The sequence below is a fragment of the Nelumbo nucifera genome, chromosome 6 (assembly GCF_055504915.1).
Source record: "Nelumbo nucifera cultivar China Antique chromosome 6, China Antique-T2T, whole genome shotgun sequence".
In the NCBI taxonomy this organism is placed as follows: Eukaryota; Viridiplantae; Streptophyta; class Magnoliopsida; order Proteales; family Nelumbonaceae; genus Nelumbo; species Nelumbo nucifera.
In genome coordinates, this window is record NC_142654.1 from 33,649,044 (window position 1) to 33,673,065 (window position 24,022).

General features: G+C 38.1%; 2 protein-coding genes across 2 annotated transcripts in view; both read right to left on the reverse strand.

Moving 5' to 3' along the window:
* Positions 1-627: 627 nt before the first annotated feature.
* LOC104606487 (uncharacterized) lies at positions 628-4,728 on the reverse strand. The gene is made up of 7 exons (XM_019199285.2): positions 4,550-4,728; positions 4,036-4,164; positions 2,417-2,485; positions 1,974-2,322; positions 1,396-1,506; positions 1,169-1,273; positions 628-971 (listed from the first exon to the last, which is right to left on the reverse strand). Exons 1-7 carry the CDS (start codon positions 4,712-4,714, stop codon positions 802-804), a joined length of 1,098 nt encoding a protein of 365 aa, XP_019054830.2. The 5' UTR covers positions 4,715-4,728; the 3' UTR covers positions 628-801.
* Positions 4,729-10,038: 5,310 nt separating this feature from the next.
* Positions 10,039-24,022, reverse strand: part of LOC104606431 (NAD-dependent malic enzyme, mitochondrial) — a 135,206-nt gene continuing 121,222 nt past the window's right edge. The window contains exons 15-19 of the mRNA XM_010271624.3: positions 12,213-12,267; positions 11,490-11,561; positions 11,334-11,396; positions 11,135-11,249; positions 10,039-10,399 (exon numbers count right to left, since the gene is read on the reverse strand). Coding sequence (XP_010269926.1) covers positions 10,325-10,399; positions 11,135-11,249; positions 11,334-11,396; positions 11,490-11,561; positions 12,213-12,267 — 380 coding nt within the window. The 3' untranslated portion in view covers positions 10,039-10,324. The remainder of the gene's footprint in view (positions 10,400-11,134; positions 11,250-11,333; positions 11,397-11,489; positions 11,562-12,212; positions 12,268-24,022) is intronic.

Consider the following 24,022-nt stretch of genomic DNA (forward strand, 5'->3'; position numbering starts at 1 on the left):
GGCTCTTTCTCTGACCTATTTCTATGCCCAAGAGGGCTCTTTTGATCCACCCAATTCAATTTTCAATGTAGCATTGCTTTTCAAAGACATGAAGAACAGATCATGAAGTCGGGGAAAATCTCTTCTTCTTGAGGGCTTCCCAGCAGGCCGACCACTAGTAGGGGTGATCATTGGCTGGGCCGGGCTGGGCCAATGTGAAGGTTTTAGTGATCCGTGTATTGTTTGTGCCATGGCCCATGGGCCATACATTCTTCTGAAAACAGGAGACAGAGAGGCATTTAAGCTGGACATTGATGATCATTGGCAATTGTGATTCTGAGGTCGTACTCTGCCATTATTAAACTGAGCTGAGGTTGTGGTGGTAGGACCAACTGTATGATATATGTATTTCTAAAAGCAACTCTTACCAAACCCTCAAAACACTTTTTGGCTTATTTTTGTTTCCCATATTCCAAAACTCGAAAGAAAAAGCTTATCCAGCAAATGGAGCCTAATTAACCTTGATTTAGTCACACACACACACACACTATATATATATATATATATATATATATATAATTGGAATTTCAGGCTGTATGCCCTCTCAATCTCAAATGTTTTAATCAGTTGAGTACTTTTTTATGATCATATATATGGCCATAGACGTCTTCATCTTCATATCTTACATACATGCACTTCTATTCCTATAAGTTCATAGCTCACATTCTGTGAGGAGAGGTCTCTGCTTCTCCAATGCAAATCAAATCTATGTTATTTATATGTAACAGTGGAAAGGCAGATCCCGTTCTTTGATGGGATTGATCACCAATGGCATTGTTGGTTATGCCACAGGTGCGAGGTGGTTGATTGCCAGACATTACATTGCTTCTCATCTTCGAACAGCAGATTGATATTACCTCCACTGGTATTAAGGCTTAGCCAGTAGAAACCTTGAACTTCCTTTCTTTCTTCCATCACATTGATAATCCTGTCTGAGAAAATTAAGTAAATGAGTGTGAAAACCCAAGTAGAGTTGGGTTGAACAATAGGAACAACATTGGACGGAGCAGAAAACTAAACAAATCTAATAATAAATTAATCTAAAAGAGGACACCTTTCTACAGTAAATTGCATTCTATGAGACACAAATTACATACATAAACATGCTATAAAGGTGAAGAGATCTTACACTCCTTAGAAGTTGTTAGAAATCCTCCTAGGCATTTCTTTCCCAGTCTCAGGATGAGCTTATTGTTCTTGATGTAGATGCATACTAACCTAAATTGTGTACGCCCTGCATGGAATCCATAAAAATTATCAACAACTAAGAATCTTCTCTCTCTCTCTCTCTCTCTCTCTCTCTCTCTCATTCAAACACACACACATACACAGAAACACGAATGATCTCTTGCTCACCAGACGATGTGCATACCGATAGTTGGGTCCCTCGGGCAATCATTTCTTTCTCCCTTGAGAAGCATGTATCAGCTGTAGCTCTTGATTTAAGCGCTGCAGCTCCTCTTAGACCTGGTAGCGTCAATACCTAGGTTAGCAACTGTAACAACTACAAAGAGATCGAATTATGGAAAAAACAAAACCTTGGTTAAATGAAAGAAACTAGGCGTATACTTGCGTGCATGGAGTGCTTCTATGGATTCAACTACTTCTATTTAATGTATATGCATGGAGAATTAATGCACATAAACACAAATTTCTATCAGTCCATGTGAATGCCCTACTGTTCATGATGCACCAGATTTCAAGCTTAGAACAATAATCGAGATATTGAACTAGTTCAATTACTACTGTTCAAATCTGTGGCATAATTCAGACTTAAAGCGCTCACTTCAGTCTGGTTTTATCACTGGGAAGTGAGATGCATTGAATGGATGAGTGAATCCAAGTTTTGGCTTCTATTGCTTGTAGCTCATGTCAAGCTCATGTCAATCTGAACTGAAGAGCTTGAACTAGTAAGATTGGATGTAATACGTTACATGTTGCAGCAGTTGCAGTGAGTGTCATCATATCAGCAGAAGTTCGAGTGGCCAGGCCAGAGTTAATGGCGGATGCAATGTGGGCTCTGTGGGCGCCTGCAGACTCTGCAGCCTCAGCACATACAGTTGCTACCAATGCCGCAGCTGAAGCAACAACCATATCCATCTTCTTGTTCCATGCTCCACCTTTGCTAGAAAGATGGTTGATATCTAGTGGTTCAAAGCTGCCATCAGCTGTAAATCCAGCAACTGCTGCAGCCAACCGCGCAACAGAGAGTGCTGCGTGGATTTTGGCTGTCCGCAGTCGGACTTCCTCTTTCTTCTTCTCTCTGCACCCTAACCATCCTCCCTTCATGTATTGCATGGTTATCTTAGTAAGAACAAGGATAGATAGATAAATTAAACTAAAGTAGCTAGTATATATATTTCATTTTGCTTATTACCCAGCTGTTCTTTATTGATCTTTGTCTTTGAAGGAACCATGAGAGGGGCCTTTCAACTGCAAGCCATGTCTGTGAGGAGAGACCAAAATAAGTTCATTAGATTTCATTTTCAGTCATTTGATACAAGCTAAAAATAAAAATTCAAAACTGAATTTTCTGAAAAATTCTAATTTCACCCATTTCATATGCTTTAATTCACTTTAAAAAATTCAAATGAAAATTTTGGTATATTATGATAACTAATAAATCATGGTGGAGATAATAATCAGCAGTAGCTGCTAAAATAATTTTTTTTTTTTTGGTGAAGGCATTGCATTTTCCTGCAGATTTTTCATTGTTGGATATATATAGTTAGAGAATAAAAATCTATTCAGGGACACCTGTAACGGTTCCTTGAGAGATATATTCACCATTAGAAGAAAAACAATTTACTGTCAAGACAATAATATATATGAAGTGTAAAGACTCTAAACTATAAGATGCAATAGAAAGAAAATCTTAATTAACTTGGTCCTTTGTTGGGTGACCTTAAATATCGGTTGCTCGGTAAAAGATATTCACAAAAAAATTGTTATAAGAAGGACCAACAATATTTTGTTATGATAAAATATTTAATAACATTGGGGGGGGGGGGGGTTGATTGGTCAAAGTTCTTGTAGTATCATACCTTTCCGGCATCATAAAATTATCCTTATGTTGAATGAATGATTTATGAGACATAATATAAAACTCTAAAAGAGGAAAACCATGTTTTTGAAATCAGAAATTCAAGAACAAGTTTCTGGTTTTATTTTTGAAAAAATAAAGAAAAACACTAAACATTAATGTGAAGGGCCCGGCTTTCTTAAGATTTTAATAATTAACAAAGAAACCATTTCACATTGGAGAAACACCCCTAAAGATTTATTAGATGATGGGGTTATTTATTTTATAAAGTATTATTTATACTGGGCCTATATATCTATATTAGGCAAGTGCACATCACTCCACACAGTCTTGGCCCTGACGAAGCCCTTAAATCACAAAGGAATGGTTTGGGGAGGAACCTTGAATGAAATAAGAAATTTCCACATGGTAACTTGATTTGGGGGAGACAGGACATTCTCCGTCCTTTATTTATGTAATAAACTTCAGCCCAATAAACCCTTACGGCATTGTGAGAAAGATCCTTCTTAATCTTTTAAATTGAATACTTGCATATTATTGGGAAAATTTTCACTCAATTTAGAAGCTTTTATCTACCTAAGGGTCCGTTTGGGAATGAAGCTTCATAGGAAAACTTTTTTTTTTTTTTGGACTGAAAGGCAGCAGCTAATTTGGGCTGAAAGGCACCTAAGGGTCCGTCAGTCCTAGTGAGGCCCACCTCGCAGACCCAAAATCCGCCCTCCCATATCATGAAAAAGTCACATATTCTCACTTTGGAAAATAAATCATGGTTTAGTATGTTTTCTTGAAAAAGAAACCTGTGGGATATACCATGCCTTTGGCTCGGGTATGGCGGGAGTTGTTTTGAAGTCAAACTTTGATATATGAGGTGGGAATGAGTAGGCCTGTATAGAGATAGATAGATAGATAGATAGATAGATAAAGAGAGAGAGAGAGAGAGAGTCATTTGTTACCCAAATTCTTTCCACTCTCTTGACAGTATCTTTGTTCCCTTGAGTTGAGATCCTTTCTGCTGCTTCTATTTCTAGTCTCTCATTATGGTCATCTTCCTTTCCATTGTCCTGAAGAGGTAACAACAAGTTCTGCAAAACCAGAAGCCCTTGTTATTCTTAATTACTTGAATATGTAGATGTACCTTCTTTCAAGTTTTTAATAAGATTGGTTTTAACTATTAAGTTGCAATTTGAATTTCCATTGACCAAGGAAACTTGGTGTATCCACAATAGCTAGCAGAGGTTTCACCATTGCAAAATTAACTATCAATTGTGGCCCTTTCATTGCTTTCCACATGTCTGAGGAGCTCGATTTAAATTTCAGCAAGTGTAAAAGGTAAAAAGCTGTGGTTGCACCATGAAAATAATGCAGGTGAGCACTCTATAGTCTATGATCATTTCAATTTTCACGTATGCTGTATGCATGAAGTTTCAATATATTGTAAACATAGATTAGAGTTCAGATGTTTCTCACATTGGATGGGAATATATGGAAGAAGTCCGATGCAGAAGGGCTCCATGAACGAGATAAGAACTCCATGGCGTGATAGGGGCCTTTTGGAATCTCTAGGGGATGATAACAAGAAGAGGAATATGATTTCTCCTTGTCCAAGTGCTCTAGAGCTTTGTAGGAACCCATCGTCTCCAGTATTCCATTCTATACCAAAATTTTGAATTGAAGTAATTAATAACAAAACCAAGCAAATTAAAGTATATTCATAACTTAAACTACCCCTGTTATTACTAGTTTACAATGCAGATAAACTTCATAAATTTACTCACCTTACATGTCAATGGATGTTGAGTGGAAAACGAGATTCTACCTGTTCTCAGTTCTTCTGATGATTCCTCCATGTAAAATGTTATTTAACCCTGCAAAGAAACATAGTAAGCTACAGCCTTGTTAATGGGTTGGTCTCATCACTATACCTATAATTTAATCTTAGCTTTATCTCAGTCAGGCGTGAGCTTAAATTAAGCTTACTCACCTTGGTAAACGGTTTTACGTAGTGGCCTACAATCAATATAGATCCAGCTCAGTTATGACAGGGATATACTCATGAATGGCTTTTCACAGAATAGTAAAAACTAAGTACGGTAGGAGGATTTGAAATTCTTATCTCCAGTAGTATTTTATGTACTCAGACAAGTAAATAGTCAGAATAGGGCATGGCAAAACCCATGAACAAGTGCTACTAAACGACCCAACAAAACATAGTGGAAGACACCATACATCAACACAACTCTCTTAAAAAGGGAGCGCATGGGATGAATATCAATTCTCTATGAAAGGATGGTCTGGTCAGAAAGAGAGTGGATTCATAATTAATGGGAAAGAGAACAAAGAACTTCCTACCCCAAGATGAGGGTCCCTTTGGATGGATGATACTTTATTACATCGCAAGCATTCTATTATATATGGACATTCTAAAAGTGGAAGTCATATTAGAGGCACGAGGTCAGTTTCTCAAGTTTTTATGTGATTATGACCGTTGTATACTACATTACTAATTTAGGGAGATTGCTCATTGGAATTCTCTCATGGTTTAGTTAAGAAAAGCATCCCAAGGTTGAATGCACGTGAGAATCACAAGCTCCTGTTCTCCATTTTCTATGTGATTATAATTTATGGAGTAAACATTACAGTATGGAAGTCTGGTACTGAAATAACACGACCAGAACATGACTTCACTGGATGAGTGGAAATCACCTACATGTATACCAAATTAAAACAACTACACGTAACAGTAGAAGCACCAACACATTAGTCTAATTGTAGCATATTCTATGCAGACTTCCCTGTTTTGGTATTTACCTCTATTTTATAGTCCTTAAGAATATTATTAATTTTTAAAAAAATAAAAGAAGGAACATGTACCAAATCTGGGGTCTGGAGACACACCCACCTTCCTCATTCCAAGCAACAGATCCCACCATCAGATAGGCCCTACTTAGCTGGGATAGAAATCAGGCTCCTGGAGGCAAAAAATTAGTTCCACAACTAATGAAGAAAGCAGATGGTTAAATGTCATCTGAGTGTATTGATTGTTTAGTGCACTCATGACTTTTAATTTGTTGACCATTCAATGGTCGGTCCTGATTCTTGAAGCATTGAACAGATCTCAAGGTTATTGGGGTCCAGACCCTTATATGTGTCCTGTGCTCCCTGACCCAATACACTCACTACTATTAGCAAATCTCGGAAGGTAGGCTTTCTGCAGGTTAAAAAAATGTCAAAAGGTTTTCATTAAAAGGGACTCCCTATTATTAATTTGAGTTGCGACAGCGATAGAGAGAGAGAGAAGACAACGTAGGGATGACACATGAGAAAGTATTGGGGTGCCTTGGACTGAGAGGGCATTAAGTTTAATTCTTATTTACCCACTAGCCACTAGATTATAAGCAAATTAAACCCTTTTAGACTCTAGTCTTGTACATTACTTTTCCCTAAATCATTAATTAATTTTCTAATAAGGATGATTATAATAACACCTCCCATCTCAAGGCAACTTGAGATTTACTGATGGAATATTTAAGGGCATCGTTCTCATCAGAAAATTAAACGCAAGAGTATTAGAAGCTTCGCTACAGTGTTCTTACGTTTGTCCATGTTTTATGGCTAAAATAGAGAGTGGTTTTGAGTTTCAATGCAGCTTGGGACCAGGGTTGAGTATATAGAATCTCTTGGTATTAAGATATATATAAAAACGTTCTGGTTTTCTTGTGGACGCATATCCATTGAGCGATTCCTGCATGCATCATTGATATGGTTGGCCAATCCATAGGTCTTCACGTGTCCTATGGGAGCCAAAATATTGATGTATGCATATAGGGATCCATGCTCAGGAGATGGAGTGGAGCCTGTGTATCGGAATGCGTTTGCATGTGGATTGAAATTTGAATAGATCTTTAGCTGGTGGTGCCGGACCTCGTCTGTTTGCTTATTATTTGTCAACACAATGCTCAACGTACAACCTGGTAAAACCCAAGTTTCCTTTATCCATGAAAAGATACTTTTCGCGAATGCAGAGGAGATAAAACAACCTGCAGAAAACCCAGTACGTACCACGGTAAGTGGTTTCACTAGGCCTAAACTATTACATTGGAATCATTGAAGAAATTCTGTGTTTCTCATTAATGGACGAAACTCTTTTTTTAAGTGCAAATCAGGTTTCAGAAAGACAGAGAGAAAACCATCTGAAAAAGAAAAATATTAGAGGAAGCATCTGAACAATTGTTTGAGTCTCACCTCGGATTGCAAATCCACTAGGAAAGGTGGGAGTTTGTGTCTCCTTCCCTGTAAGCATTGATCCCTTCCCTAAGCCTGTACTCTCGGACACATGTCAACAACGTACGCTCTCTAGACCCATGACCCTGTTCAGGTTCATGATGCTATCTGCTTATCCCCCTCCCCACCATTTCTCACCGATCCTGATCTTTAGCATCTGTGTCCCTTGCTATCACAGTAGTGATTAAGTTCCCAATTTGCAAGAAAACTTTCTTTGCAAAATCTAATTTGTGACGTTGATAGACTTGACATATATACATAAAGCATGCATGCATGCATGAATACATACATACATACATGGTCATATGGAGTTATAAATTGCTTCTTTCTTAATCTCAGTTTGGGAAGTGTAAATACAAGATTTAGAAATACGGATTACAAGGATTTGCACTGTACACTCCCCATTTCGTTTGCAGTTTTGTTCTCTAAATAAATATATACCAATTATCACATAAATTTCAGTTTTTATGATGTTTTGTTTTTCATCTTTTAATTATTCACCTTCTATTAGTGGAAAACTTTGACGTATGTAGTAAATACCTTTTCAAGAAAATGCATGGTTTTCAAAACCGGACCGGACCAGATGGTCGGACTGGAAAAATCGGGAACCGGTCACCTGATCGATTCCGTTTTCCCCCAAAACCGTTTTTTTCCCCAAAACTGTTGATTTTGGTCAGCAAACCGCTGAACTGACCGGTTAACCGTTCGAACGGTTTTGACCGTTTTCCAATTTTTTAATTTTTTTTAAATTTTTTTATTTTTTTGTTAGAATGGGCCAACCGTCTGGGTCGAATGGTCGGACCATTCGAACTAGTAACCGGACCCCTGACCGGTTCGGTCACCGTTGTTTTAAAAACCATGAGAAAATGTAAGATATATAATGGATTTGAGTTATTTAAGAAAATAGTTGCATCCAAGGTTCAAAATATCCGTACACCCGATACGTCGTATCTGGCTATACCGGTATTGTTTTTTTTTTTACTTTTTTTTTTTATTTTTTTTCAAAACCAGTTCAGGGGGGCCGGTTTATGGCTCCTCCACCCCCTGAACTGATCATAACCCCGATACACCCTCTGTAGAGGTGTATTGGGGAGTTCCCGAAACGATACGTATCGGCCGATACATGTCAATACTTTGAACCTTAGTTTCATCTTTATGAGTTTGTGATTTAACTAGAATTCTTGGTAATATGTGATGGATTGATTACCAAAAGAGAGGTGAAATATGATAAAAAATAAATTGGGTTTGAAGGTGGGAAATCTTTCACACATGATATGCTGGCACATAGAATTTGGATTAATATATAATATATGTTTGGTCAGCATTTGGTACAGAAACACATTGCTATTCATTGGATTTCTTATTCAACCTACTTTCTTTATGAATATTTTCTAGGCAGAAATTTTTTCCACATTCCTATATCACCATCTGAACAATTGTTTTAATTCTCACCTCATATGATTGGATGCCTCACTAGTTCCTGTGGGATCTTGTGTCTCCTTCCCTGTAAACATTCCCTTCCCTAAGCCAGTGGCCCTGGACACCTGTCGACATAGTACCATATCTAAGCACATGATCCCTCCATGCCCAGAGATCTTGCTTGTTTGACATGAATAGATAGACTTGACTAGCATACAAGTCCTGATGTCCATATGGTAATCTACAACCTGATTTCTTAAGGACAACGTTGGCCAACATTTCCATATACGGCTATACCACTAATGCTTATTCAAAGGAATTTCCGTGCATGATAGAGGATAATATTTTGGTAATTCTAATATATAATTGAGAGAGAGAGAGAGAGAGAGAGAGAGAGAGAGAGAGTTCCCAATGATTTAGCTTTTCATTTGTAAGAGAGAGTCAGGATAACTCTATGGTGCATTTATGCATTATTCTAATAGCATAGATAAAAATATTACCAGGAATTAACAGCTTTGATGGAATAGTATACATGAAAATATTAATTAAAGAATGTTCCAAAAGAATATAACAAACTATGCACTTAGAAAAAAGAAATAACTAACAAATAGTACTTCTCTCCGAGGATTTGTTCTCATATTCTAAGATGGATCCTGCACAGTCCCATAGTCGACATGAAAAAGATCTGATGAATAAACATGTTCCTAAGTGGGAAAAGACAATCTAGATTCAACGTTCGCAAGTAGGAAAAGATAATATATAGCTAAAATAAAGTGATAATGAGCTAAGGTTACATATAACTGGACAATCCACGCCCTTCAATTGTTCAATAGCTAATTCTAAACCTCGAAAATAATACAATGCTAAACCTGCTTTTGCATTCCCTAAATTCAGTAATTTCTAGCAGAAATTCAAGGCATGATGCCATGACATAATGCCAAACTAAAAAATCTAGCCATCAGGACAAACATACCAAAATCTGTAGCAAGGGAAAAAGTATTCCTTAATAACAAAACTAATTTGGGGTTGGGGCCTGGGGGGGGGGGGCGGTATTGGTGGACCTTGACTACTAAATTCATTATGGCAGTTATATTTATAGGAGTTTTGATCACATCTTTTATTTTTGTTGTCTGGTTTTTCTAAACTAATGATGGTAAATATATTCAAAATCAATAACAACCAGATGATTGTTAGCAACTGCTTTGTACATCATCAACATCCAAAATTAGTATTAATATCAATTAAAAGGGAGTCCCTTTATTTTATCTAAAGATAATGGTCTGATTAGTTTCTTTTTATTACTAAATAAAAAAACAAAATTTTCTGCTTGATGGAAGAATCCTACAAAATTCAGGGTTCAGACAACAGATACACTGCAACACAGTATTGCTATGTTATGTATCAAATGGTTATTATTGGGCACAATAATAAATATCATATAACATTACTCTGCTGGGACTTGAGGACATGTGTTCAATTAAACTTCTCTTCCCTCAAGCTTCTAGATGGCAGTGCATAGCCTGGTCAATAGTTTGGCTGAACTCAATCCCTTTTGTATACCACGGTTGGGTAGTCTGGGTTCCACATGTTGTTCTTCACAAAAGCCACGATTTCATCCTGCACTCATGAGAATGTAAGAGAAATAACAGGTGCCATTTGTTGAAGCCCCAATTGAGTAAATATGGTTTTTTAAGGTACTCAAAGTAAGGCATTTAAAGAATAATATAAAGATGGAAACCGGTTCAATAGGCAGTCCAAAGTGCTATCCAAGGAAAATATCATGTAGTTCCAACTTTCAATTTAACACAGCATAATTTTCACCCATTTTAGGTAAAAGTTTTTTATTGTAAATATAGGCTAGAAAATCACACACAAAAAATGATAGAAATTGAGGAATATGCATATAACAGGTTCAACACTGAATATGCCTCTCAAACAAAAAAATAATCAACATGATAAGAAGGTCATGATATAACAAGTAACATTCTGAGATCAGGTGGCTTAGCCTTTTCATACAAAAGGGTAGAATTTTTTACCAAGATATCACTTATGTGGTGGGACTGTCAATTGTGAGTATTGCTTTCCAAAAGTCTATAAAGTATGAACATGATGTTTACAGACTGGTTAGAGCAACAAGGTTCAAATCATAGATTATTTATACAAAAGTGACACCAACTATGTGGATGGCCTCCAAATTCTCTATGAACATGCTGTTTATAGACAAGTTAGAGTAATAAGATTTAGATCATATATTGTTAAACCAAGAGTCCTTTAGAATGTTTCAAATAAAAAACATTAGGAAAGAAAAGAAAAAAAGGTTGGGGTTATCACATTCTATTAATAGAAAAACACCTGGTTTAGTTTTTGAAGATCTCGAGCATCCATATCACGGTATCCCTCTGCTAGATCCTCTTCTATAGCTTCCCTCACCACAGCTGCAGCAATCTCTTTTGTTATATCACGTATGCTACATAGATCAAATAGATTAAAACATAAGCTAGCATGTAAAATTGAGTCTCAGCATACACTGCAGGTTTTAGATGATACTTACCTTGATATTGATGGATATATTATCCCATTGAGAACCTCTTCTTCTTTCATATATGTGGCCAGGCTATGATATAGAAAGCAAAGGCAATAAAAGTTAAAATATTATGTGTCTGCCTCAATAAGTAATATCCAGAAACGAGTTACATATGAGAATCACCATTCTGCAGCAGCTTGCAGCATGCCATCGGATATCACAGGAGAACCAGATAGAAGAGTACCAAGCCCTATCCTGCACAATCAAATAGATAATGAGATCGAAACTAAAGCACAGTTCATTTAGAAGGTGTTATCCAGCATGTATGCTTTTTTTGAACAGTAATGTTTTTTGTTTTCTTGTTTCTAAGAAATGCCAGGTGGGCTAAAAACAAAAACATATTCTTGGATGTGTGTTTCCAAAACAATGTAACACTATTTTCACTTCCATAAGGCTGATATGATATACTATTTCATGTGTTTTTGCACACTAAAATTTCCTGTACATCCTTTTACAAATTCTAATTTAAAGCTTATATAGATCATACCAACCCACATTTAAATGGATCAGGGTGCAAAGTAGGAATACGAATTAAAATACAAAATAAGAAAGGCGAGATAATATCTTTTCAATCAAAATATCTGAATATTATATAAAACATGATATCAAACTTCCAGAGGAGAACGTGTTTGTTAAAGGAGAAATTCAAGAGTGAATTCTGTTTTCAGTTTTGGAAACAAATACACTACACAACCAGAACATGTTTTCTGTGTTTTTGTTTTAAAATCAATTTTCTTTGAAAGCAGGTGTGGGACCTTCGCTTTAGGAACTTGCAACAAAGAGAAAAGAAACAATTCACATTGGAGAATATCTTAATATCTAAAATGTTCAAGTGGTAAAACTCACCCTGGGAATAGGTACATGTTGTTCCCCTGGTTGCAGTGCCCAACTGTACCATTTCCTGACACAATTAACAATATCCGATTCATGACATCAAACAACTAAATTGACAGTAAGGTCTCTATGTGAACAAATTCAAATTCCAAAACATGTGAAATCTAAGACACCCTGAAGCATCTAAAGAGATGGCTTATTTTAAAATTAAATGAAGCATTCCATGCCTTTGAATATATCAAAGCCTGAAAATTACTAATGGTGAGTAGGGCATATGGTAGTTACAATATACAGAAATGGTTCCTTACTTATTTCAGGTTAACTGCAAGCAATAGGTTCCAAGCAACCTGGTATCAGGTAGTGGAGTAAAGGTTGCTCTAGATCACCTTCCCTTTTTAACAAAGACCCTTCTGTAACATCCCAAAAGGAACTCCAAAATGGATCTCAGCAAGCACCATTTTTCCAGACCACGCTGAAAATGATGACACCTAACTGCATGGACACTTCTAGATGTACTCTATAGCATTAACACTTAAAAAATATGTAATGTGGTCTAGTTTTTGAAGTTAAACTTCATTTCTTCAGACTTATGTCTTGCCAAATTAATTAAATTTCCAACATGTGCAGATATTTTTATAGTATAATTTGTCAAAAACAGACCACATTACATATTTTACAAGTGTTAATGTTATAGAGTACACCTAGAATGCCCATGCAGTTAGGGGTCATCATTTTCAGTGTGGTCTGGAAATTCCAGGCTTGAGCCTAGGTTTTGTGTTCAGGCCTGGCCCACAAACATATATTTAATATTGTTGAAGGCATTTTTTTAATCCAAATAATACTTAAATAAATTAGAACTCAAATAAGTGGGTTGGCTGTCTGCTAGCCAAATCATTAAAACTATAAAAAAGTATCCCATATGGGAGTTCCCTCTCTTTAAGTGGGAGGGACAGGTGTCCTTCACCTAGGAGGAGGAGGTAGTTACATAACTACCGCACTCCCTATTTATGCTCCTTAAGGGGAAGCTAGAAGCACAGACGGAGACACTCTTCGGAGAAAATTGTCACAAGAGATTCTTAAGAAAAGCAAAGATAAAGAGAGAAGAAAAGAGAAGTGCTCAAGGGAAGGCAGGGAAGGAAAAGTCTCACTAATACAGGTAGAAAAAGGAAAGTCCTCTCTGTGAATACTTCCTATATATGTCTTCTTCTATGTATCCTTCTTTCTCTCTCTTTTATTTTCACTTTTGAGAAAGGAAATAGAGGGAAATAAACCATCTACAACCAGGTGCCTCTACTTGGTTGATTATGGTCCCTCTTTCAAGAAAAAGTTAGGGATTAAACCATCTATAGTCTAATTCTCGAAGGCTGATTATGGTTCCCTTCAAATGAAAATGAAGAGTAAAGGGAAATAAACCATCTACAACCAGGTGCCTCTATTTGGTTGATTATGGTTCCTCTTTCAAGACAAAGTTAGGGATTAAACCATCTACAATCTAATTCTCGAGGGCTGATTATGGTTCCCTTCAAAGGAAAATGAAGAGAAAAGGGAGGAAAATTGTCTACAATCAAATATTCAGTTTGATTGACTATGATTCCCTTTTTGTATGCAAAAATCCAAGGACTAAGGCTGTTTACAATCAGAATTTCATCTGATTGACTACAACTTATTGTGAAGAAAGAGTGATAAGGAAATTTTCTTTGTATCAAAAAGAAAAGAGAAATGCATTACTGCATAGTTTCTCAATTGTATTTTCTTTTTCTTTCTTCTCATTCTTGTACACTTGATGTAAAAGAAAAGCAAATGAAAAGTTCTTTTCAAGTACTCTATTGCCCTTTTTCTTTTGTTCTATGCATTCATTTCTCCATGTCAGAATCAAAAGGTGTTCTCTACTTTCTTGTGGAGATGTAATTAAGGGGAACAATCTGTATGATTCCATGAATGGGCCTTACCCAAAATAATAAAAACTCAATCACTTGATTGAGTGAATTATGTTGCATGAGAATTTATTAAAATTTTCACACCAACAAATATATATTGTTAAATTCTGCTAGTTTAAGCTTTGGTGTCATAGGGACATTTTTGTAATTTTCTCCCTTTTTATTTATGTATTGGGTTTCCCTAGTATAAATACCATTGCTTGCACCCCCAACATAATCTTTTTGAATCTCAAATCTCTGTTTTCTCTCTTCTATTCTATTATGCTATAAAGAATGGTAGAAAAGAGAGGAGAGAAGGAAGAGAAGAGAAGAGAGAAGGAAAAGGAGAGAAAAGGATGAGAGGCAAAATGTTGTGCTGGTGGCACCAACATTAGATTATATACTAGGGCATCCAAGAATAAAAAAGGAGAAATTACAACAGCAACCATGCAACACTACATATAAACAATACAACATTTTCAACACTCCACCTCAAGTTGGGATATAGATGTCAATCATGCCCAACTTGTCACAAATCATTATGCCGCAAGTGATGTAAATCCTTAGGCTATGTTTGGTTTGAAGGAAAAGGTGAGGAAAGGAAAGGAAAGGTAGGGAAACCCATACAAGGTTTGTAAAGGTTTCCCTGCACTTCCTTTCCTTTCCTTACTTTTTCCTTCAAACCAAACACAACCTTAGTGAAGATGTCTACAAGCTGCTCTTCAAAACTGATATAGGTTGTGTTGGTTCGACTGGTTTAGTGTTTATGTTAGTCATATTTGTGTCTTAAGTTCTTAGTTATTGGGCCTAAACTTGTTTAATTTTTTATTTGTCTAGGTGTCCCATCACTAATCAGGGGCATTCTAGTCCATTCATGTAATATTGCTTTGTAAACATCTATATAAGATTGTAGGGCTGGCTGAAGTGAGTAAGCTGCCATTCTCAAATCTTCTTCTTCTTCTTCTTCTTCTTCTTCTTCTTCGGCTGTTGTTTTCCAGCAAACATGGTATCAGAGCACTAATCCGTCTGTCTGGTTACAACCGCCTCTTTTCTCCTCTTCTCTATTCTTTTTTTTTTGTTTTTCTCTCTCTCCTATCTTGGCCGCTGTGAAGAAACCCTAGGGCTGACCATAGAACACAACAAGGTCTGTATCTAGGGTTTCCCTTGGTTGTAGGGCCCAAGGGGAGTTTGTTCCAGAAGCTGATGCCCTACTAGACACCCTGCAGTAGGTAGTAGCCATTCGGCTGCTAAGAGAGATCTGTGTGGAACAGATCTAGGTGGAAGGACTGAATGAGACAGTCCTAGTACAGATTGTAAGGGTGGTCACAGTCTATGACAGCAGAAGTCAAAGCCCAGCCTAGTCCAGAAGAGTTCAGCACAGTACAGAGGTGGATTGTTCTTGGTTTCAGACCTGTTACGAGGGGTTCTCAGACTTGTAACAGCTTCGGTAAGTCTTAAATCGTGTTCTTTGTATTGAGTTTTCAGTTGTGATCACTATAAGAGGAAGAAGATGTCTTCAATATCGGGAGAAGTGTCTTCTAGGGATGATAGAACTGGTGGGACCTGAAGTGGGAACTTACGGGTTATTTAGATGGACAGAAGAAGGAACCTGAAGTGGGTAGTGTGGAGTACGCAATATGGTGTAAGGAAAACGCTACTGTTATGTCCTGGCTGCTTGCTTCAATGACTCCAAGAGTGGCCAGGACTGTTCAACACTTTCCCACTGCTACTAAGATTTGGGAGAAAGTGTCTAAAACTTATGGACAGAGAAAGAACAATGCAAGAATTTATAGGCTAAACCAAGACATTGCTGCATTGAGACAAGGAGATATGACAGTTGCAACGTATTTTGCAACCCTAGAAGGACTATGGGAAGAACTTGATCATCATCTTATTCTTGGTTGGGAGAATGTAAAAGAGAAGGAGAGGCATGATAAACAAATTGAAGAGGGTAGAGCCTTTAAGTTCTTGGCTGGTTTAGACCCAATGTATGAGAGCACAAGGTCTCAACTTTTTTGAAGAGATGAAATGCCAGATTTACACCATGTCTACTATCTAGTAAGGAATGAAGAGGTTAGGAGGAAAGAGATGCAAGTTGACACTCAAATACAGCCTGTTGAACATTCAACCCTGATTTCTTCAAACCAAAAAGGGAGCAAGCATTCAGACAAAAGGCATCTTAAGTGTACTCATTGTGGAGATGAAAGGCATGCAAAAGAGACTTGTTGGGTTCTTTATCCCCATCTGAAACCAGCTGCGTTAAGGAAAGACAAGAAGCCCCAGAGGATCAAACAGCGAGTGGGAACCTTGTTACTAGTCACAGTGGTGATAGCTCGAAGAACACATCTACAGTTACACCTCCTCCCATGGGACAGACTGCTAATTCCACCACATCCGGGTCCTTGGGTTTCACTGCTGATGAGGTAGAGGTCCTTAGCCGAGCCTTAACCCGTCTAAGGACTAATTCCCTTGCTTCCACCTCTCTTGCCAGATCAGGTATTGTCTCTACTTATAGCGCAACTAGTTCTATAGACTCTACTTCTTGGATTATTGATTCCGGTGCAACTGACCACATGACACACATGTCCTCTTTATTTTCTTCTTACCATTTGATGTCTGGCCAAGATAAGATGAGGGTTGCTGACGGTTCTCTCTCCACCATCTCTGGGAAGGGGGGGGGGGGGTTGACCTAAGCAAGGACCTCTCTCTTAAATCTGTTCTACATGTTCCCAATCTTACTTCCAATCTCTTATCTGTTTCAAAGCTTACCAAGAATTTAAACTGTAGCATAACTTTCTTTCCTACTCATTGTGTCTTTTAGGACAGACTGGCTAAGAGAACGATTAGGAGCGGTCATGAGTGTGGAGGTCTCTACTATTTTGATGCAGACATCAGTTTGGCCTTACAATCATCTGCTGCCAGTAGTCAGAATAATGAGGAGTCAATAGCTAGGTTACACTTGTGGCATGCAAGGCTAGGTCATTTACCTTTTTCATCATTGCAAGGGCTGTTTCCTAAATTATTCAAGGGTATTTCAAGTCAAAGTTTAGTTTGTGAAGTGTGTCAGTTGTCAAAACAATGTAGAACTCTTTATCCAATTTCTAGTAATGAAATTCAAGCTCCTTTTGATTTGGTCCATTCTGATGTTTGGGGCCCTTCACCTCTTGTTTCTGTAGATGGCTTTCGTTACTTTATCAGTTTTATTGATCACTATTCTCGATGCACATGGATCTACTTGTTAAAAGGACATGATGAAGTGCCATAGATAACCATGGCATTTTGTAAAATGATTGGAACTCAATTTGACAAGAAGATTAAGCAATTCCGTTCAGACAATGCTGTTGAATATTTTGAAAGATCCTTGAACCTGTTCATGGAGGATGCAGGCATGCTACACCAGTCATCTTGTGCTAGTACCCCTCAATAGAATGGGGTTGCTGAGCGCAAAAATAGACACTTATTGGAGACCGCTTGAGTTTTACTATTTCAGCACAAGGTTCCCAAGCACTATTGGTCTCAAGCAGTCCTTACCGCATCATATTTGATAAATCGGATGCCATCTAAGGTGTTGGGTATGAAAACTCCTTTCTCTGTCCTTTGTCCGAATCTTCCAGACTTTCCTCTTCCACCTAGAGTCTTTGGTTGTGTATGTTTTATACATGTAAAGGATCCAAAGAAAACCAAGTTGGATCCTAGGGCTACGAAAGGAATCTTTCTAGGGTACTCTCCTACATAAAAGGGTTACAAGTGTTATGATCCCGTTACCAAGAAGAAATATGTCACAAAAGATGTGGTATTTTTTGAGTCTCAATCCTATTTTCATTCTTCCCAGAATCCTCTTCAGGGGGAGACTAGTGGGATGAAAGAGGATTCTTCTTCCCCCTCATTTTTTGTGCCTCTTTCTGCCTCGGGCCTTCCATCTTCTCCTCCTGATCCTCCTAGTTGTAGCATCCCAGGTGAATCTAGTGAGGCTCCCATTGAACCTGTTACCACTCTTGATGTTGCAGATGTAACTGAGGACACTAGTAGGCAACAAAAAGATATAAGAATCACCTACAAGAGAAGGAAAAAAGACCCTCTAATTCATGGCAGCAACCAATTGGACTCGGATCAATCTGTCTCAGCAACTCCAAGTAATCTTATCACTCATACTTCTGATTTGGATCTCCCTATTGCTCTTCGTAAGTCTACCCGTTCTTGTACTATCTGACACCCCATTGCTGATTTTGTTTCTTACTCACGTTTATCTCCTCGTTATTATTCCTTTATGTCTGCTCTCTCTTCCGTGCATGTCCCTACTAGGTACTCAGAGGCAGTGTCTGACCCAAGATGGAGAGAGGCTATGAATAAAGAAATGAAAGCCTTAATGAAAGCAAGGATTTGGGAATTAGTGGATCTACCAGAAGGAAAGAGTACTGTGGGATGCAAGTGGGTGTTCACTGTGAAGCATAGAGAGGACGGGTCCATTGAAAGATACAAGGCCAGACTTGTAGCAAAGGGGTTTACTCAAAAAGAAGGAATTGGCTACAAAGAGACCTTTGCTTCAGTCGCGAAGCTCAACACAATCTGGGTTCTATTGTCATTAGCTGCAAACTTCTCACGGGAGCTACATCAGTTGGATGTGAAGAACGCTTTCCTAAATGACGATCTACATGAAGAGGTATTCATGGATCTTCCACTAGGTTATGGCTTTGATGGGAAAGTGTGTAAACTGAGGAAAGCATTATATGGTCTTAAGCAGTCTCCTCGGGCTTGGTTTGAGAAGCTCTGTGGGGCCATGAAGAGAGTGGGATGCACTCAAAGCAGTGCAGATCATACCTTGTTCATAAGGAAACAAGATAGCAGACTTATGACACTCATCGTCTGTGGATGATATGGTGATTACAGGGAGTGATCTAGAAGAGATAACAAGATTGAAGGAGTTCTTGGCTTCTGAGTTTGAGATCAAAGACTTGGGTCATCTGAGATACTTCCTTGGAATTGAAGTTGCTAGGTCACAAGAGGGCATCTATATATGTCAACAGAAGTATGTCCTTGATCTTCTAGAGGAGACAGGTATGATGGGGAGTAGACCAGCAGATACTCCAATAGAACAAAACCATGGTCTACAGGAATCAGTAGGAGAGGACTACCTTGATAAAGAGAGATACCAAAAACTGGTAGGAAAGTTGATATATCTGCCTCACTCGACCAGGTATTGCTTATGCTGTACATGTTGTCAGCCAGTTCATGCACTCTCCAAAGATTCCTCATATGAGAGCAACGGAAAGGATTCTTAGGTACTTGAAGACTTGCCTGGGAAAAGGAATTCTGTTCAAAAAACACAATAAAATTGAAATTGAAGCATATACTGATGCAGATTGGGCTAGTTCTGTTGGAGATAAGAAGTCTACTTCTGGGTATTGCACGTTCGTTGGAGGGAATTTGGTTACATGGTGAAGTAAAAAAGCAGAATGTGGTTGCTAGATCAAGTGCAGAGGCTGAATATCGAGCTATGGCTCATGGTGTTGCTGAACTATTGTGGCTTAGGACCCTTCTTGGTGAGCTCGGGATAAAGGTCGAGTGTCCTCTCAGGCTGTACTGTGACAACAAGGCTGCCATCAACGTTGCAAATAACCCAGTGCAACATGATAGGACGGAGCATATTGAGATTGACCGACACTTCGTTAGAGAAAGGATGGTCTCAGGGGAACTCTGCATTCCTTATACTCCTTCTGAGATGCAGATTGCAGATGTGCTAACAAAAGGACTAGCTTCAATGAAATTCTTAGACTTACTTGGCAAGCTAAACATGGCTGGCATCCATGCTTAGCTTGAGGGGGAGTGTTGGTTCGGCTGGTTTAGTGTTTATGTTAGTCATATTTGTGTCTTAAGTTCTTAGTTATTGGGCTTAAACTTGTTTAATTTTTTATTTGTCTAGGTGTCCCATCACTAATCAGGGGCATTCTAGTCCATTCATGTAACATTACTTTGTAAACATCTATATAAGATTGTAGGGCCGGCTGAAGTGAGTAAGCCGCCATTCTCAAATCTTCTTCTCTTCTTCTTCTTCTTCTTCTTCTTCTTCTTCAGCCATTGTTTTCCAGCAAACAGGTTGTACATATTTCTATACTAACAAGCTTCTCCCTGATAAAGTGCTTATCCACCTCAATATGCTTGGTCATATCATGAAGCATAGGATTAGCTGCCTTGTTATCATAAATATAAGGACATGTGATTATCCATTGTAAATCCTAGTTCACTCAACAAGTTCTTAATCCACATGATCTCAGTCACTCCATGAGACATTGCCTAGTATTCAGCTTCAGCACTAGACCTAGCCACAACACTTTGTTTCTTGCTTCTCCATGTAGCTAGGTTCCCTCCCACAAAGGTACAATAACCATTGGTGGATTTTCTGTCATCAACAGACCCAATCCAATCAGTATCTGTATTATACCTCAACCTTCAAATGCCCATGTTTCTAGAACAACAAACCAGCACCTGGAAATTTCTTGAGATATCTGAGGATCCTCTCAATTGCTTCCAAGTGAGCAGCCCTGGGAGAAAGCATGAACTGGCTAAGAACCCTACAACATAAGCAACATTTGGGCATGTAATGGATAGATATAAAACTCTTCCCACAAGTCTTTGAAATTGTTTCACATATTTGATGGTTTCACCTTGACAAACACCTAGCTTATGCTTTGGATCAATAGGAGAGTCAACTAGTTTCACCCCTAGCTTATTAGAATCTTGCAACAGATCTAGGATGTACTTCCTTTGAGAAATGAAGATCCCCTTTTGTGAACAAGCAACTTCACTTCCAAGAAAATACCATAAGTGGCCTAAATCTTTCACCTCAAACTAAGTAGAAAGAAACTCCTTTAACTTCTAAATTTTAGTTTTCCAATCACCAGTTATCACTATGTAGTCAACATATACTATCAAATCTGCAATCTTTCCTTCCCCTCTCTCACAAACAGGGTATGATTAGATTGGCATTGCTTGTAGCCTATATGTTGTCTTGCTAAATGAAACCTGTTGAACCAAGCTCTTAGTAACTGCTTTAGGCCATATAAGGTGTTAGGAATCGATCAGCGCCCTTGAAGACTTATTCTAGAAAGAAGAAGGCCTTATAGCAGGTCCTAATATGGCATAGTAATGGTACTTGGGGTTTGGACTAAATAGAACACCAAGGGTATTTTTGCCATTTTATAATTTTTCTGTAGGGTCCAATAATAGGGTTTGATTGTCTAGTTATAGTTTGTTTATGTTTAAAATTTCAGAGTCATTGCATAAGTAGGATTAGAGTTATTGAGTCTTCTTTGAACTGAAATAGGATATGATAGCTTAGTTGAGTCCTACTAGTATTATTGAGTCTAACAGTTTGACTCCTAATACTATTATGAGTCTAGCAGTTTGACTCTTAGGATTATTATGAGTTTAGAGTCTATAAATATGTATGGACGTTTTACACAAAGGAAATGAAGTATATTGAGCTTTATTCAGCTTATTCTAGCTATGGTGAGTGATTCCCATGCCCTAGAGTGATTTTAAGCACCTTGTGAGTGATTTCAGGTATTTTCTCTCTTCTTTTTCTCCCTATTTTCTCTCTTATTCCTTCAAGAAGCCATTACAGCCATCAACAACCATAAAACTATGATCAAGAAGGCCATTCAACATTCTCTAAGGACTAGAACTGAGTTGGACCTACATTAGTTTGGTATCAGAGACAATGTTATAGGCTGTTATCATCATGGCTACACGTAGTGGCAAGCAGTATAGGGGTCGGCTGACTGATACACAAAGAGATTCATTGATTTCTACCATTTGCAAAAGAGTTGAAACCCTTGAAGCACAAGTAAAAGAATTTCAAGAAGCTAAAGAAGAAGAAACCCAACAAGAAGCACCACTATCAATGAAAGGGATGGAGGACGAAACAACGGAGCTGTCCATGAAGATGATAATGGTGAAGATGAAGGATCTGTTAATCTTAGAGGACGACAAAAAGCTGCAAACTGCACAAGGGTACCACCTGCACAAGCTAACCGAACCAAAAATACCCATCAAGGGATTGATCGAGAAGCATCACTCACAAATCTATTTGATGAGATGATGGAACGAGCTGAGCATGGTGGTTATGCAGATGATATAACCAAGAAGGTAAAGGTGGATGATTCTGATTTTAATGGAGATTTAGATCCTCTATCTTTTTCAAATTGGCTGGCTGCACTTGAGGAAGATTTCGACTGGTATGACATGACTGGTGATCGGAGAATCAGATTTGCACGTATGAAGCTTGGTGGTCATGCTAAAGTATGGTGGAGAAGCATGGAGTGATGATTGGAGAGTACAGGTGATGGTCCTATTTCTACCTGGTTAGAAATGAAGAAACATTTGAGAGACAAGTACCTCCCAATGGACTTCCAAGATGAGTTATATGAGGAATTGACTAACCTCAAGCAAGGTACGCTATTTGTAGTTGATTACATGCATAAATTTGACGAATTATGTATTAGATGTGATACTATTGAAAGTGAGAGGCAAAAGTTGGCTCGATTAAAGAATGGACTAAGGGCTGAAATCAATAAAGAGATGGTAACTGCTCGAGTCTTTGACTTAGAGGATGCCTACTAAGCTGCTGTCAAAATTGAGAAGAGTTTAAAGCAAACAAATACAAGGAAATTTGTATCACAATTTGGGGAGTATGCAGCTCGTAAGCAAGCTGATGGGGGAAAGACTTCTAGGCTGGCATATTCTAATGCCAGCTCTAATAAGCCTAGTGGGTCTAGACCTTATCAAGGGGCTGACAATAAGAGTAAATCAGTTGCTAGTGGTGTTACTCAGAAAAAACAGCCCGATATTAGTTGCTTTAGATGTGGAGGAAAGGGCCATATGGCTTATCAATGTCCTATCAAAAGCCTTAATATCATTTATGAAGAAGGCATTAAAGTGGTAGGTGACCCAAGTGATGACTTAGCTAAATAAGAGGATTATTCCTTCATTGATGATGATGCTTTAGATGAAGACAGCAACTATGTTGGTGTAGTTCAGCATATTCTTGCATCCCCAAAGGAAGAAATCAAGATTGGCTTCATACAACAATATTTCAAACTATAGTAAAGAGTGGAGACAAATATTGTATATTTATCATAGATGGTGGTAGTAGTATGAATGTGATTTCTGAAGTCACTGTGGATTGGCTAAAGTTGACAACACAACCACATCCACAACCATACAAGATTGTTTGGTTTGATAAGACAACAATTCCGGTAACTAAACGAGCCCTTGTTACTATTTCTTATGGTAGTTATTCTGATTCTATTTGGTGTGACATTGTTCCTATGAATGTTACACACACATTGCTTAGAAGGCCTTGGTTGTATGATAGGGATATCTACCATTGCGGAAGGGAGAACACCTATCACTTCCTATTTAATAGGAAGCGAGTTATCATGAAGCCAATGTTACCGAAAGTTATTAAAAGGCATGCCAGACCACCTCAAAAGGAGACTATATTCGGCCAAGGGCCCATCACTGAATCTAAGAAAAACCGTTGCATTTGCTCTCCAAAAAAGAGTTTGAAGTAGAAAGCAAGGAGACAGGAGTTGTATATGTTGTAATATCCAAGGAGGTAAAGCAACCAGATGTTGTTCCACCTACTGAAATGCCTAAAGAAGTGGTCCAAGTGTTGGAGAGTTTTCAAATTTGGCACCAGAAGAGCTACCTAATGAGTTACCTCCCAGGAGAGACATTCAACATGCTATTGACTTGCAGCCAGGGTCACAATTCCCCAACTTACCAGCTTATTGTATGAATCCTATAGAGCAAGCTGAACTTAAACGACAAGTTGATGACCTCCTAAAGAAAGGTTTTATTAGAGAAAGCCTTAGTCTATGTGCTGTTCCAGCTCTTTCTACTCCA

Excerpts from the sequence above, each read along its gene's own strand:
- LOC104606487 (XM_019199285.2), bottom strand. The coding sequence starts at position 4,714 with ATGGGTTCCTACAAAGCTCTAGAGCACTTGGACAAGGAGAAATCATAT. Across the intron at positions 1,507-1,973 it reads CACTGCAACTGCTGCAACAT|GTCTAAGAGGAGCTGCAGCG; the intron begins GTAACGTATTAC and ends TGACGCTACCAG. Across the intron at positions 972-1,168 it reads TCTAACAACTTCTAAGGAGT|ACAGGATTATCAATGTGATG; the intron begins GTAAGATCTCTT and ends TAATTTTCTCAG.